Source organism: Phocoena sinus, chromosome 20, assembly GCF_008692025.1.
Source record: "Phocoena sinus isolate mPhoSin1 chromosome 20, mPhoSin1.pri, whole genome shotgun sequence".
Classification (NCBI taxonomy): Eukaryota; Metazoa; Chordata; class Mammalia; order Artiodactyla; family Phocoenidae; genus Phocoena; species Phocoena sinus.
In genome coordinates this window covers 45042191-45058943 of record NC_045782.1, presented here as the reverse complement: position 1 = coordinate 45058943, position 16753 = coordinate 45042191, and the positions used below count along the sequence as shown (strand labels likewise).

General features: G+C 40.2%; 1 protein-coding gene across 2 annotated transcripts; it reads left to right on the top strand.

Moving 5' to 3' along the window:
• Positions 1-1061: 1061 nt before the first annotated feature.
• KPNA2 (karyopherin subunit alpha 2) lies at positions 1062-10992 on the top strand. 2 transcript variants are annotated; one of them, XM_032617738.1, is made up of 11 exons: positions 1062-1198; positions 2538-2635; positions 2781-2918; positions 4759-4847; positions 5734-6002; positions 6265-6359; positions 6456-6719; positions 6911-7144; positions 7386-7568; positions 9080-9229; positions 10641-10992. In XM_032617738.1, the coding sequence occupies exons 2-11, from the start codon at positions 2561-2563 to the stop codon at positions 10731-10733; spliced, it is 1590 nt and encodes a 529-aa protein (XP_032473629.1). In that variant the 5' UTR covers positions 1062-1198; positions 2538-2560; the 3' UTR covers positions 10734-10992. The 2 variants fall into 2 exon arrangements, with proteins under 2 accessions (XP_032473629.1, XP_032473630.1); XM_032617739.1 differs by lacking the exon at positions 1062-1198 and having other exon boundaries at positions 2436-2635.
• The last annotated feature ends 5761 nt before the right edge of the window (positions 10993-16753 follow it).

Here is a 16753-nt window from a genome sequence, read left to right as displayed (position 1 = left end):
TCTATAGTAAAAAATAAGCCAATACAGCTTTTCTTAAAAATACCCTTTTCAGAATACAGAAAAGTTGCAAAAAGACAACAAATTGGCCCATAATCCCGAGGTTCTGATAACCATCATTGATGCTTTTTTAAAAAGTACAAGAAAATACAAACATTTTATTCAGAAATGTATAAAATATAGCATAGATCATTACTATAACAATTGACAAAATTTGAACACAGACTATAAATAAGTAATCGCATCAAAGTTCAGTTGTCTTGAATTTGATGATTGTGGTGTGGTTATATAATAGAATTCTTACAAGATATGAGCCGAAATATTTAGGGGTAAAGGGACATGATTTCTCAGACTTGCTCTCAAATGGTTCAAAAAGTAATATGTAAAAGCCGTGTGTATATATATTTACATAGAGAAAGAAATAGTAAATGTGGCAGATGTTAACATTTGGCAAATATGGATAAAGATTTGCAGCTCTACTGTATTTGAAATTATTAAAAATAAGACTGGAGAAACAGGCATAATAAACCTTTTGTTACCATATTTATGCCTTCTATGCAGTCTTTTGCATGACGCAAGTTAAACAACAACAACATCAACACCACTTAAAAAATGCAGCACATATCTGCCTTACCCCTCCCCTCCTTGATGGCCAGAAACCCCGGCCAAGTTCCTTCTGAGTCCTATCAGGGGAAAAATGCATAGCAATATATTTCTATATCAAGATTTTGAAAGAGAATTATTTTGGGAATCATTTGTGGTACTTGTTTAAGGCAAACATCCAGGGAAACTACCATCCACCATACAGGCATAAACCCACTGCTAAAAGCCAACGCTCCAGCCATGGCTGACTAGGAACTGACCCTTCGCGCTGCATGCCGGGATCTGGAGTCTTTCTCCTCCGAACTGCAAGGCGCTCTGGGATAGCCCGGCCTCTCCCTTTTCTCGCGATGCGATCCTCTCTTCTTCGGGGCCCTCTGACCCCCGCCCCAACGTGTTTTTCAAATCCACCAATGGGCGCATAGCGTAAGCTCGAACCAGCCAATCGGAATGCGGGGCCACCGGGAAATTTAAATCGCGCCGGCCGGCTGCTCGAGCCACACCGTCCTCTGGCTGACCGTGGTGGACGTCTTGAGCGCAGTCGATCCGCAGCCTGTGCGACCCGCACCGCCTCCTGTGGAAGCTTGAGCCGGCTGTGTAGGTACGAACTGAGGCCGCAGCCCGGCCCGAGCGGCAACGGCTGGCCCGCAAGGCCGCGCTCGGATTGCAGGCGGCGGGAGGGGAGGCCCGGGGTAGGTGCCGGGCCTGGCTTTGGCCTCTCTGGTTAACGAGGCCTCGGGGGGCGTAGTTCGTTGGCGAGACGGGCGTTGCACGATGCTTGGCTGTAGGGCTCGAGGCCCTCCGAACAGCCGCGATCGTCTTTGAGAGAGAATCAGAGTGAGGCCCGAGGAGGAAAGCCTCGGTAGGGGGCCCAGCGCCTCTGGCTCCTCCTCCTCCCGTTCCCGCTGCTGCTTCCCCGAAATGGGGTCGGTGGTGGGGGCGTGGGGCAGGGGAAGGGACTGGAGATGGAGGTGGCAGTTGCAAGTTCTGTCTCTTAACACGTAGGCCCAGGTTTGGCTGTGTCACAATTTCGTAAAAGAACAGAATGGAATTAAAGGTAGCCACTTGTAAGGAGGACTTTTACTTTTGTGCTCTCTTGGAGAATGCTCTTAAGTAGCTGAGTTTGAGTGAAGCACAGCTGATATCAGCCTAATTTAGTGGATTCGCTCAGAATTTCTGGAAATGAAAATGTATGCGAGATGCTGAAGATGCAGAACTGCGTCGCAGGTGTTCAGGGTGGGTGGGCAGGAAATTTTATGAAAGACTCCACAATGTAATGATGAATCCGATTAAAAAAAAATTTTCAGACGTGGAGAATGTACCTGTTTTGGCCTTTTAAAGACCGTAGAGGCTCCAGAGGATCGGAATTTATGGCCCCTAGGACATAGATTTTAACTGTAACCTCATTTCCCCTACTTTGTCTTCAATTAACTATTTATAGATCCAATATAGAGTTTAGAGGCACACTGTCCGGTGTGGTAGTCCCCAAACGCATGTGGCTAGTCTGAATTGAGTTATGCTGTAAGCTTAAAGTCCTTGCAAGATCTCGAAGAAGAAAGAATGTAAAATATCTCAGTAATTTTTTGATGTAATGTGTTGAAATGAGAAAATATATGTTGGGTTAAATAAAATATATTATTGAAGTTAATTTCATTTTGTTCCTTTTTGCTTTTTTAAAAATGTGGCTACTAGGAAACTTAAATTTATGCAGCCTGCATTATATTTCTGGTGGACAGTACTGCTCCAGGAAGTATCAGCCCTTCAGAGGGGGAGGGGCCGAAGATCATTTGGCCAAAGCTGTTTAATAGTGTTGAAAAAGGAAGTTCTTCCTCTAATATAGAAATGTAGACTCAATATGTGTTTGATAATTCCATTAATGCTCACCTTATTGCACATCAAAATGATAAAAGGGAAATCTTTTTCTCTCCCTCATCTTACAGCTTTCTCCCTTTGTCTCATAACCATGTCCACCAATGAGAATGCTAATTCACCAGCTGCCCGCCTTAACAGATTCAAGAACAAGGGGAAAGACAGTACAGTGAGTACCTTCTGTTGCTTTCCTATGATATTTTTTAAACGGGAATATATTTGGAAAGGGGGTCAAAATTTTGAGCGAATTTGAAAAAGTGCCCTCAACAAAAACTGATTGTAATAGGTGAGATAATATGTTGTCTTTTCTCAAGGAAATGAGGCGGCGCCGAATAGAAGTTAATGTGGAGCTCAGGAAAGCTAAGAAGGATGACCAGATGCTGAAAAGGAGAAATGTCAGCTCTTTTCCAGATGATGCTGCTTCTCCACTGCAGGAAAACCGCAACAACCAGGTAAGGATATTTTAGCTTATGAATTATGGTAAACCCAGAAAAATCAATATGGGGCTTTTCTTAGAAATTTAAATAACATGCCTAGCTTTGTGGTTTTAACTATCAAATGTGAAGATCTGTTTTTGTGTGCTCCCCGGCAGTAATTCTGATGGGTTGTCTTTTTCTTGCCCACCCTCCGAAATCTACTGAAGCTGATTCTAAGGTTGTCTTTAGCTCTGATCTCGCTTCAAGTTTCCCTGCATTTCCAGTTGCCAGCTCATACCTTGACCTGGCCATTTAACTGTTAATTGAAAGTTAATCATGTCCAGAACCATCTTATTTCTACCTCTTTCTTTCTCTTTCTCTTTCCCTTCCTTCCTTCCTTTCTTCTCTATTTTTTGTACTTGTCACCAGCTTTATTCAGGTCTTTTTCCTCAGTACTGAAATACTTTCAGTAGTCTCCTAATTTTATCTTTCCCTTCATTCTGTGCCGCATACTACTTACCTAAAAATTGTCCTAAAATACTGCTTTAAACATCTTAGAAACTTTATGGTTTTAAATCCTTATTTTTTGAAGGTTTTTTGTAAATTAGACCCATCTTAGATTTTCAAATTTATGTATTTCATCTTTCAAAGATATTGGGCACTTTCCTGCTTTTTTTCATGTTATGCTTTACTTTAGCGCTCCGTATTTTATCAGTTTTTTTTTTTAATTGAATTCCACCTATGCGCTATTTCTCGAGTTTTATACTCAAATCCCATCTTCTCCTTATAGCACTCTTTGGTTAGCCTAACAGGAAAAATGCTCCCTTCTCAGAATTCCTGTAGCACCCCATTCTGCACCAAAAAAGGAGAGTAAATTCTGTATAACACTATATACGTATAACACCATATATATATATATATATATATATATATATATATATATATATATATATATATGGTGTTATACATATAGCCATTTATTATATGGTTGTTGGCTTGTCACATTTTCCTTGTTAAGTTGTAAGCCTATAGGGAGAAAGGGACACTGTCTTTTTGAGCTAACTGTAGCATTGGTTCTCAAAGCAATGCTACAATTAAATCAAACCTATGATCACAACCTATACATTTATATTTGCAACACTACTGTGGAAATGAATAGATAACAAACTTAGATATGAAAAATCCCAGCATATCTAAATACAAGTGACTTAGACTAAGGTAGGAATAACCTTCACAGTGCTCTAATTCTTTTTTTTAAAGTTGTTCACAGCTACTTTATCTAGTGACTAAATGCTGGGATACTCCATTACTTGAGACTTTGTTTAATCATGACACCAAGTTTGAGAATTGTTCTACATATTAAAAATGAATATTTCATTGACAGGCAAATTTTAATGTAGGGCTAAACTCTTAGTAACTGATTATAAACTTAGGAATGTCTTCATGTTGGGATTTTATTGCTTGTGTTTAATCCTTTTTTTAAAATAAATTTATTTATTTTTGGCTGCGTTGGGTCTTCGTTGCTACACACGGGCTTTTCTGTGGTTGCAGCAAACGGGCTACCCTTCATTAGTGGTGCTCGGACTTTTCACTGCAATGGCTTCTCTTGTTGTGGAGCACGGGCTCTAGGCGCGTGGGCTTCAGTAGTTGTGGCACACAGGCTCAGTAGTTGTGGCTCACGGGCTCTAGAGCACAGGCTCAGTAGTTGTGGTGCACAGGCTTAGTTGCTTCGCGGCATGTGGGATCTTCCCGGACCAGGGCTTGAACCCATGTCCCCTGCATTGGCAGGTGGATTCTTAACTGCTACGCCACCAGGGAAGTCCTGTATTTAATCTTAAAAATGATAATTTGCAAAATTAATTCCATTTTCTTGTAGGGCACTGTAAATTGGTCTGTTGATGACATTGTCAAAGGCATAAATAGCAACAATTTGGAAAGCCAGCTCCAAGCTACTCAAGCTGCTAGGTAAGCCTTGTCTGCTATAGCATGGGTAACCTAAGAAATCAGCCTTTTTACATTTTTTGGTGGGAAAGTGATGAGCAGGTGGTGAGGGTAAAGTAAAGGTTAAGCCAGGCCTAGGCCTATTTTCATTAGAATCTTCCCTTAGGAGGATGTAAAATTTTCTGTAATTGCCTAAATTCCATCTACCTCTAGTGATAATCACTGTTAACCTTTTGGTGTACTTTTTAACAAAATTACAAAGTTTTTGTCGGAGTGGCATTTCAAGTCTGTCAGGGAAAGGAGGAATTATTCAGGAAGTGGGATTAGCTATCCCTAATAGCTAATGGGAAGGAGGTGCTATCCCATTTATTTAGAATGGTCCATCCATTTAGGAAATAAATATATGTAGACTCTTATCTCCCACCCTACACAAATATTTGTGATATCCATAATAGAAAGGATTAATAATTTCTGTAGCTTGACAGTGTGGGGAAAAGCAAATCCAGTTGACAAATGATCATGGAAAAGATGTTTAGCTTCCCTAGTGGTCAGAGAAATGCAAATTAAATTAACAATTTAATTTAAGAGTGCAATGCTATCAGATTGTCAAAGTTTTTAAAAAGTGATAAGATCTAAAGTAGATTTCTGCAGAGATGCAGAGAGAAGGTTCTACATTATTGGTAATATCTCAGTTTTGGAAAAAAAATAGTTTACGACACAACTTATGGTAGCGCCATGCAGCCAGTCTGCTCAGCTCCTCTTAAATTCCAGGATGTCTCAGCATTTAGTGCTTTACTGTAAAAGGTTGTTTAAAGTTCTAAACTCTTGAGTTGCATTTTAAATTTTTTTTTATATGAACGTGTTTTGATAATCACCTTCAATTTTTGTTTCTCTTTTTGCTTACCCGTAGGAAGCTGCTTTCCAGGGAAAAACAGCCCCCTATAGACAGCATAATCCGGGCTGGTTTGATTCCAAAATTTGTGTCCTTCTTGGGCAGAACTGATTGTAGTCCCATTCAGTTTGAATCTGCTTGGGCCCTCACTAACATTGCTTCCGGGACATCAGAACAGACAAAGGCTGTGGTAGATGGAGGTGCTATCCCAGCATTCATTTCTCTGTTGGCATCTCCCCACACTCACATCAGTGAACAAGCTGTATGGGCTCTAGGAAACATTGCAGGTACTTGGATTTAAGATTCTTTTGACTGAGTGTCTTCAGTCATACTGAGGTTAGTAGAAGTGCCTTGTCATAAGTAATAGTGACGTCTGTGTTGGGTTTTGAACTTACTTGCTTCCAGTACATATAAGGGGTGGAAGTGGCATCTAATTTAAGGAATTTCTGAGAGTGTTTTCTTTGCTTCAAGACACTGGTGCACTCAGTCACTGAAATTGATGGTGCTAGACAAGTAGTTATGGTTAACTTTTGCCTTTTTTTTTTAAAGGTGATGGCTCGGTTTTCCGAGACTTGGTTATCAAGTATGGTGCAGTTGACCCGCTGTTGGCACTTTTGGCGGTTCCTGATTTGTCATCTTTAGCGGTAAGTTACTTAACATACATCAAGTTATTCATTGATTCTAATTTTCCCACCTTCTCAAAAAACAGAGCACTTCATTGCATTTTTCTTTTCCCCTAGTGTGGTTACTTACGTAATCTTACCTGGACACTTTCAAATCTTTGTCGCAACAAGAATCCTGCACCCCCCTTAGATGCTGTTGAGCAAATTCTTCCTACTTTAGTTCGTCTCCTGCATCACGATGATCCAGAAGTTTTAGCTGATACCTGCTGGGCTATTTCCTACCTTACCGATGGTCCAAATGAACGGATTGAAATGGTTGTGAAAACTGGGGTTGTACCCCAACTTGTGAAGCTTTTAGGAGCTACTGAATTGCCAATTGTGGTAAGTTAACTTTCAGGTGAGAATATAAACTCTAAGGAGCATAATCAGTTGGTACTAATATTGACATATTGTCTATTTTAGGCCATATAATGAGCCTCTTACTTGTCAAAACTTTTAGGGTATAGAGATTTTGAGCAGTGCTGGAAAAGATAAAAGATAACCGCCAGCATCAACATTTTTTTCCTTTTCAGACTCCCGCGCTAAGAGCCATAGGGAATATTGTCACTGGGACAGATGAACAGACTCAGGTTGTAATAGATGCAGGAGCACTTGCCATCTTTCCCAGCCTGCTTACAAACTCCAAAACTAATATTCAGAAGGAAGCTACATGGACAATGTCAAACATCACGGCTGGCCGCCAGGACCAGATACAGCAAGTTGTAAATCATGGATTAGTTCCATTCCTTGTTGGCGTTCTCTCTAAGGTAATGAAGTCTTAGGACTTAATAAGGGATTGTAAGTGTTTATGGACAGGCACTTGGTAGATTCTTAATGTACTAATGTTAAGTTCTACTTAACTGCCTTTGCTAAATAATAGTCATTTCTTTTACTTAAGCTTGGATAGAACCAGTTGGTAGTTTTAGTCACCGTTTTTCTAAAACAGTACTTTTGGAATCTTATTTTTATGACCATTCTGAAATAAACCTGTTTCCTTATGTTAATTAGGCCGACTTTAAGACACAAAAGGAAGCTGTATGGGCTGTGACCAACTACACAAGTGGCGGAACAGTTGAGCAGATTGTATACCTTGTTCATTGTGGCATAATAGAACCGTTGATGAACCTCCTAACTGCGAAAGACACTAAAATTATTCTGGTTATTCTGGATGCCATCTCAAATATCTTTCAGGTAAGTCTTAAGAAGGTGGCATGTGTTTGAATTTGGACTTGATAATTAGTTTGCTATGAAGGTGACAGGAGTGGGGGCAGCTGAGCTTACTCAGGGGGCCACAGAATCAGAGAGACATTTATGGGGGCCACACTCTTGATAAAAGGTGTGACAACGGATTGTAAGAGAGATAAAGGAAATGACAGGTGAATGATGTCACCTGAATTGAGGTCAGGTACATATGTGGACACTATTCATACCTATTTATTTTGTCAAGAGTTTGTAATTCCCCAGTTTCATACTGAATTTTGGTGAAATTAAATTTGAATGACCTAGTTAATTATATTTTTCTTTGGTTCCGTTCCTAATTGATCCAAGCATGCTAGCACAGGGCACTTGTCATAGTGTTTGGTGGTAGGTAGGTCTTACTCAACAACTTTAAACTTCAGATTATGGAAATTTGTACATATCAAAGTTGAGTTTAGAATAATGATCCCTAATGTATCCATCACCTAGCATAAATAATTGTCAACATTTGGCCTCTTTTTCTACTCACCTTACCTAAAATTTTATTTTTTTTAAATTAATTAATTTATTTTTGGCTGCATTGGGTCTTTGTTGCTGCATGCGGGCTTTCTCTAGTTGCGGCGAGTGGGGGCTACTCTTCGTTGCGGTGCGCGGGCTTCTCATTGCGGTAGCTTCTCTTGTTGTGGGGCACGGGCTCTAGGCACATGGGCTTCAGTAGTTGTGGCATGTGGGCTCAGTAGTTGTTGCTCACAGGCTCTAGAGCGTAGGCTCAGTAGTTGTGGTGCACGGGCTTAGTTGCTCCGCAGCCATGTGGGATCTTCCCGGAACAGAGATAGAACCCGTGTCCCCTGCATTGGCAGGCGGATTCTTAACTGCTGCGCCACCAAGGAAGCCCTAAAATTTTATTTTATTCCCTTGCTTACAGGGAAGCAAGTAAGTAATTTCATTTTTTAAAATTTATGTTTCTTCTAAAAGTTGAGAACTTTAAAACATATTTAGCCACAATATCATTCTTACACCTAATAGGTTCTTGATATCATCAAATAATCTAGTCCAGGGAATTTGTTTTTACATACCGTAGGCCCTCTTTACTCTTGGACAATGGTTCTCTTCCTTGACTACATACCTTTTGGGATTATTTGGGGTGCTTTTACACTAGTAGTTTCCAATTCCCATCACAGACCAATTGAACCTGGATATACCGTCATTTTTAAAGTTGCCGAGGTGATTTTGATGCGCAGAAAAGATTGAGAACTATACTATGATCGTTGTGGCTGAAGGCTACAGAAGTAGTTGCTAAGAGCAAGTACAGGTCTGATTCCCTTGAATTTTTAAAAAATGTGAAATGTAGATAAAAATGGAGATAGTTTTATCTATTAGGATTATGGAAGGAACCGTTGTGTTTATTTCTGTCTGATATATATTGATAGTCAAACATAGACATTGTTTTCATTAAAACAGAACATTCAAAGCTTAAGCTACTAAACTTGGAAATTTTTTTTTAGGCTGCTGAGAAACTAGGTGAAACTGAGAAACTTAGTATAATGATTGAAGAATGTGGAGGTTTGGACAAAATTGAAGCTCTACAAAACCATGAAAATGAGTCTGTGTACAAAGCTTCATTAAACTTGATTGAGAAGTATTTCTCTGTGGAGGTGAGTAACCTGGTAATGTTAATAAGCACTGGGAAAATACACACTTAGGATTAAGCCTGTAAGATTTTTTTTTCCTCATACTTTTTTAATGAGCCCTGATAAATACAGTAAAATATTAGTGTAAGTAGGAGATGACATACATATTTGCTCCTTTAATGTTTGGCTTGATAATACCATCTTTGTAACTTGAGATATTAAAAAGTCACCAATTTACTTTCGAATGAAAAGCCTCACGAATCTTAGAATACCTTTTTGTTGTTGTTGTTTAATTTATTTATTTGGTTGTGCTGGGTCTTAGTTGCGGCATGCTTGTGGGCTCCAGTTCCCTGACCAGGGATCGAACTTGGGCCCCCTGCATTGGGATCGCGGAGTCTTAACCACTGTGCTACCAGGGAAGTCCCATGAACCTTGGAATATCTTGAGACTAAATTTGTGTAGGAGTTGGAGAAGTAGGCCGACCCGACAGCCATCCTCTGGCCTAATCGGTTTTGCTCTTGCCTACTGAAAAGTGACAGGTTAAAAAAATCTCTATTTTTCTGTTAATTGTAGAAGCTTTCTTTAAAAATTTTTTTCTTTTAATATTATAATTTTTTATTGAAGTATTGTTGATTTACAGTGTTGTGTTAATTATTGCTGTACAGCAAAGTGATTCAGTTATACCTATATATATATTCTTTTTTGTATATATTCTTTTCCACTATGGTTTATCTTAGGATATTGACTATAGTTCTCTGTGCTGTACAGTAAGAACTTGTTTATCCATTCTATGTATAATAGCTTACATTTAACGCCAGCCTCTCACTCCATCCTTCCCCCATCCCCCTCCCTCTTGGCAACCGCCAGTCTGTTCTTGATGTCTGTGATTCTGTTTCACAGATAGGTTCCTTTGTGTTGTAGTTTAGATTCCACATGTAAGTAATATACAGTATTTGTCTTTCTGACTTATTTCACTTAGTATGATAATCTCTAGTTGTATCCATGTTGTAGTAGCATTTCTTAACCCATTCAGAACCTTCCCCTCTCAGGCAAGTTCAGTATCCCTCCTTCCACTATTTGAGATATTGAAGTGTGTTTCAGGATTAAAGGTGAAATACACAAATGAAGACTTTAAGAGTGAATACCCTATAGGCATTATGCTAAGTGAAATGAGTCAGACAGAGGAAGACAAATACCATAAGATCTCTCTTATATGTGGAACGTTAAAAAACACACACACAAGCTCATAGATATGGAGAACAGATTGGTGGTTGCCAGAGGTGGGAGAAATGTGTAAACTTTTTTTTGTTTTTGTTTTTAGCCTAAATAAATTGAGATAAAAGAAGAAAAAAGTAAATATAGACTTCTAGGCAGCTACCTCTTAGAAATGTGCCACATTTATGGGATTATATTGTTTGTTTTTAAATACTTCCAGGAAGAGGAAGATCAAAATGTTGTGCCAGAAACTACCTCTGAAGGGTTTACATTCCAAGTTCAGGATGGCACTGCTGGGACCTTCAACTTTTAGATTGTACATCTGAGGCATAAAGTTGTTTGTTGTGTACTATGTTTGGTAGAAGTTTGTCTTACTGTTTCTCTACTAAGAACTCTTTACACGTGGTTTGTTATTGTAGCACTTTTTACAAAGAAACTATACTTGAACAGTTCCAAACTGTACATACTGTATGAAGCTTCTCCTCTCAATGGGTTTCTTATTTCTTTGTGGAATTTCATATCTTGCAGTGTCCTGTAAATAAAGATTAAATTCCACCCTTTTCTTTACTTCACCATGCCGATGTGTTACTTTCTAATTTAGAGCTCTTAAAGGATGCAAATGAAGGGGAGCTGAATTGAACGGATGTGACTCTAACCAGGAGTGTAGTTTTGGTTGCAGACATCATTTAATGTAAGGTTTGTTATGTCATCAAGGATACAAGATTGATAACTTCCTGCCCACTTCTGAATTCTGGCTTTGCTCCAGGCTTCTTCCCCTCTTGGTTGGTGAAAATGGCCATTGGCACTTCCAGTCTTCACATCCATTTCACACCAGTCAGAAAAATTTTTTTCACAAGTTTTCACCAAAGAACAAATAAAATTTCGCAGAAGCCCTGAGCCAATGTCTTCTCAAGGCTTACTGGCCAGGGAGATGGGATAAAAATCTTAAATTTAATCATAAATTTCTCCTGGAGCTACAAGTGGAATTCATTCCTCTGAAATTTCAAGGCTAAAGTGGTTTCAAGGCTGCACCTTGGCATCAACAACTGGGAAAGTTTAATTGGTAAGGGGTGGGGTTGAAATAGTGCACTTAAGTTTTTAATTTAATCCCCAGGTGCTCCATCTGTGCAGCCTGGGTTGTGAAAGCCACTACTTGAAAGAGTTGCTCTGCTGTTAGCAGAAAAGGAAGGGGTTGGGGGGTGGAGTGTTAGCTACAGTATCCCAGAAGTCTCAGGAAAACGAAATGCATCTTTAAAGTACAACTGTTAGTTTCTGCCTTTTTTTTTAAATTTATTTTTGGCTGCTTTTTTGACTGGTGGAAAAGTGATGAGCAAAGCCTCCACTGCCTTTTTCCACCACAGAAGATAAAAGCTGGGACTTCCCTGGTGGCACAGTTTAAGAATCTGCCTGCCAATGTAGGGAACATGGCTTCGATCCCTGGTTGGGGAAGATCCCACATGCCGCGGAGCAACTAAGCCCGTGCACCACAACTACTGAGCCTGTGCTCTAGAGCCCGCGAGCCACAACTACTGAAGCCCACGTGCCTAGAGTCCGTGTTCTGCAACAAGAGAAGCCACCGCAGTGAGAAGCCCATGCACCGCAACGAAGGGTAGCCCCTGCTCTGCAACTAGAGAAAGCCTGCGTGCAGCAATGAAGACCCAACGCAGCCAAAAATAATTATTTTATAAAAGCGGGGCGGGGGTGGGGTGGGTGGGAGGGGGAGGAGGAGAGAAGTAACCAGACTGCGGCTCTGCAGCCTGTCCTCCCTTCCCTGCCTACCTCGTGCTCCACTCCCCTTTTTCCCTCCCCTTTCCCCAGCATAAGTCCCTTCTTGGTTGCTGCATCCAGAAGTCTTTCACTTGAGAAAATGTGGAAGTAAACCTGGACATCCTAGGCTTTTGCTTTAAGGTAGGTGGAGCTTTATGGCTTTAAAGGGACTAGTGTAATACACATTTTGATAAGAGTACAAGGCCTGGATTTGTTAGCGTAAAGGCATGACTCAGTGAAGTAATGGACGGGAGGCAGCTGATTTCTAAAAATACATTTTCATATTTTAGATAAAATTCTTAACATACTAGTTTCTTTGGAGTTAAAATCCAGAGAGGCATTTGTATGTTCTTATTGAACTTAACTGGATAAAATCTTAGGTATTTTTTGAGGTTTTATATTCAGCTTAATTTTAAAAAGTGATAAAACACTGTACAGCCACCAACTTTTCCCTCTTTCATAAAATAATGTCTAAATTGCTTTTATTAATGCACTACATTTTTAAGCTAGCAGTTTTAAATCTCGTCTAAGATTTTAATTATCTTTGCCTATAACTGATTTTTTTTTTTTAAAGACTAGTCCTTTGTTTTATTAATTTATTTTTGTTGTGTTGGGTCTTCGTTTCTGTGCGAGAGCTTTCTCTAGTTGTGGCGAGCGGGGGCCACTCTTCATCGCGGTGCGCGGGCTTCTCACTATCGCGGGCTCTCGTTGCGGAGCACAGGCTCCAGACGCGCAGGCTCAGTAGTTGTGGCTCATGGGCCTAGTTGTTCCACGGCATGTGGGATCCTCCCAGACCAGGGCTCAAACCCGTGTCCCCTGCATTAGCAGGCAGATTCTCAACCACTGCGCCACCAAGGAAGCCCTGTTTGATTTTTGTATTAGTTGTAAGTAAGGGTGGGAAGGTAACACAAAATTTTAGTGAAATACAAAAGTAAAAACTGCAGACACTTATTTTGCTTGTTGCAAAAATCTTTAAAAAGTTAACGTTATTGGGACTTCCCTGGTGGTCCAGTGGTTAACACTGTGCTTCCAACGCAGGGGGCTGTGGGTTTGATCCCTGGTTGGGGAGTTAAGATCCCACATGACACGCAGCCAAAAAAAAAGTTAACATTATCATTAGAAGATTGAACGTCAGTGTTAAATATTTCCCAGAGTATTGATTCTTTTTTTTTTTTCTTGGCTGTGTTGGGTCTTCTTTGCTGTGCGTGGGCTTTCTTTAGTTGTGGCGAGTGGGGGCTACTCTTCGTTGCGGTGCACGGGCTTCTCATCGCAGTGGCTTCTCTTGTGGAGCACAGGCTCTAGGTGTGCGGGCTTCAGTAATTGTGGCACGCAGGCTCAGTAGTTGTGGCTCACGGGCTGTAGAAAGCAGGCCCAGTAGTTGTGGCTCACGGGCTTCGTTGCTCCGCGGCATGTGGGATCTTCCCAGACCAGGGCTCGAACCCATGTGTCCTTCACTGGCAGGCGGATTCTTAACCACTGTGCCACCAGGGAAGTCCCTGATTCTTTAAATTGCTACATTGTATCTTGGCTTTAAATCGTATCAAGCAACCTAACTATTCTTAGAATTAAGGTAGGAAATAAACATTCTTTTTCTTACCGATGTTTGATTTTTTTTCCGTCCCTCTCTTCAACCTTTCTGTGGCTGCATCACTGAAAAGAAATTCTGGATAATTTCTTGTTATAGTAAATCCTCATTGTTGAATAGGATTTTTGCTTCAGCATTAGGCCTCTTAAATTACTCTTGTTTATTCATTTATTTATTTTTTTGAGCTTCCCAGAACCAAGAATTAAAACCGAAATTGTGGTCACCAAAGTGGCAGGTTCCTTTCCATTCTAAATAGCAGTGGAAGCAAAGTCTTCAGTTTTGTTTGTATGGGCAGTTGGAAACCTTGGGAGCTACAGGACCCCAAGTTCAGAAGGCCATTAAGGAAAGTGTAGCTGGCCACTCCTTCCCTCCCTCCACCCTTGCTGAAGCTTGCCAAGACCCAGCTGGCTGATTTTGCAAAGCCCTTGAAATATGTCATTAATGGTTCTTTCTTTTGAGGTTGGGCTGTTGACCTAATTTGTGATTAACAAAACCTGGCCAAATCATGCGGTGCTCCCGGCCCCCAAGGGAGTGTTCGTGAAAAGTGTTTTAGTAACGTCGCTGATTTAACTTTCCTAACCCCAGCTAATAAAGATGATAAAAAACACTCAAGCTATCAAGTAGGGCTTTTTGAGGGCAGAAGAGCAAATTAATTTTGAACACTTGTATGTTAAATGGCATGTTTTGGGCATAGTTTGAAAGCATAATTCTGGTGTCCACAAATGCCCAGTTCCTCCTAAATATTTGGGACAGTTTCATAACACTGTGTAGGTGTTGTAGTCACCAAACCCTCTTAAATTGATCAGTTTGTTCTTTCCTCCCACGCTTTTCACAATCAAAAATGTCTTTCCCTGTCCTAGTTTGGAGAGGTAGTGCTATGGAATGGACTAGTAATTAGGAGCCAGATCAGCCTGAGTTCAAAATCTGTCTCTACTATATTTTAGTGAGTGAGTGACCTTTGGGCTATTAAAGTAGCACAATCTCTGATGTAAAATATAAGTACAGGTACTAATTACTATATAGAATTAATATCCTAGCTAAGTATCGTAGTCATAGAACAGCTATTCCCAACCTTTTAACAGCAAAGTTTTCCTTCAGTTCTTCCACAGGCCTCTATTTTGGCACATTTTATCTCCTAGACTAAGTTTGTTATTACTCTCCCTTTTTTTCCCCCTCTTATCAGTCACAGATATACATCAACGTGAGATTACGTGGCTTGTTTCTATACTCAAAGGTAGGAGTCTACCCCAGCGTTGGATGTTCTGTCAGCCTTTAGTTTTGTTACAGGCTTGCCAGAGCTTTCCAAACTGGAACTGACCCAAGGCTCACCAGCTTTTTCCGGGATGGCCTTTGCAGCTAAACCCTGCAAGAGCTCTGAGTTCTCTTCCTGTGCCCCGCCCCCATTCCCCTTTCTCTGAATTCTGTTGAGCAGTTTATTTGGGGCACCAGCCATGAGAACAGCCCCATCTGAGCCACCCAAGCCAGCTTGGTAATGGTTTGCTTAGAAACTTGTCACTATAGACAACAAATTGGCCTTTACTTAAGAGTGATATAAAGTTCCTTAAGTGAGCAAACATTTCACAGTGAGACAGCCAAACAGAGCTGTATTTTCTGCTCTGAAAAAGGTTGGATGTTTAGAAAACAGGTTCAGGTAGAGATATTGGAAGCTTAGCCACAAAAACAAGGGAACTTGAGGAAGGATTGGATGAATCAGAAACTTTGAATTCATTCAAAATGAATGAAAAGTTGAAGGATAATATAAATATCTAAGGACCAGAAGGCTGTTCTGATTGTAGCTACGAAAGACACATGATTTTTTTAGCAAAACTGTTGGACAACAGGAGAAATGTGGGAAAACACGTAGAAATGAGAAGACCTTTTCAAACTCTTTGGCTTGGACCAAACTTTTAGGTGACCAGTGAGTATCCCCCCACTACATTTTTGACCATCTTTTCAGCCAATGTCTGTCATTCCAAGGAAACATTAACTTAGTGAATATGAAACTTCTTTCTTTTCTTTCTTTTTGGTAACTTTGTAAAATAACTTGTCCTAGTTACAAAACTAATGCTAATTTTGGAAAATTTAAAAAATACAACACCACAAAGATTAAAATAGCCTAAAGTCCCACCATTGGATTGTATATTTTTTCATAGATAGGAATTCTTTTTTTTCAAGTTATTTTAAACTTTATTAAAAAAGAAAACAAGGAAAAAAATATAACCACAAGGCATTTACTTAAACACATGAACAGTATTGGATTTTTTAAATTGAGGAACAGTTGATTTACAATATTAGTTTCAAGTGTATAACTAATTGTACAATAGTGATTCAAAATTTTTATAGATTATACTCCATTTATAGTTCTTATAAAATATTGGCTGTATTCCCTGGGCTCTACAATATATCCTTGTAACTTTTTTTTTTTTTTTTTTTTTTTTTTTTTTTTTTTTTTGCAGTATGCGGGCCTCTCACTGCTGTGGCCTCTCCCATTGTGGAGCACAGGCTCCGGACGCGCAGGCTCAGCGGCCATGGCTCACGGGCCCAGCCGCTCCGCGGCATGTGGGATCCTCCCGGACCGGGGCACGAACCCATGTCCTCTGCAGCGGCAGGCGGACTCTCAACCACTGTGCCACCAGGGAAGCCCCCTTGTAACTTATTTGTTTTATACATAGTAGATTGTAGAGATAGAAATTTTTAATGTGAATAACCTGAGATCCAGGATACACCTTAAGGGGCCCATGAACCCCTGAAATCGTATGCAAAGTTTACTGTTAGATACATGAGTATGAGCTTTTCTGAGAAAGGGGCTCATAGGCTGATGAAAATTAGGTTCTTAAAGGTGTAGCCACCTTCAAAATATTAGAAACTTCAGGTGTAGATCTTTCCAATTTATTTTCTACACATTTGAGGCGTGCTTTATTTTCTTTAACGTCACCATCTGAGCCCGCTTCACGCAGTCCTTTAAGACCTCAGACCAAGAA

What these genes read in the sequence shown, in the direction of transcription:
- KPNA2 (XM_032617739.1), top strand. Translation starts at nt 2,453, where the DNA reads ATGTGTTTGATAATTCCATTAATGCTCACCTTATTGCACATCAAAATG. An exon ending in AGGAAAACCGCAACAACCAG is followed by an intron (nt 2,919 to 4,758) that starts GTAAGGATATTT and finishes ATTTTCTTGTAG; the next exon opens with GGCACTGTAAATTGGTCTGT. An exon ending in GGCTCTAGGAAACATTGCAG is followed by an intron (nt 6,003 to 6,264) that starts GTACTTGGATTT and finishes TTTTTTTTAAAG; the next exon opens with GTGATGGCTCGGTTTTCCGA.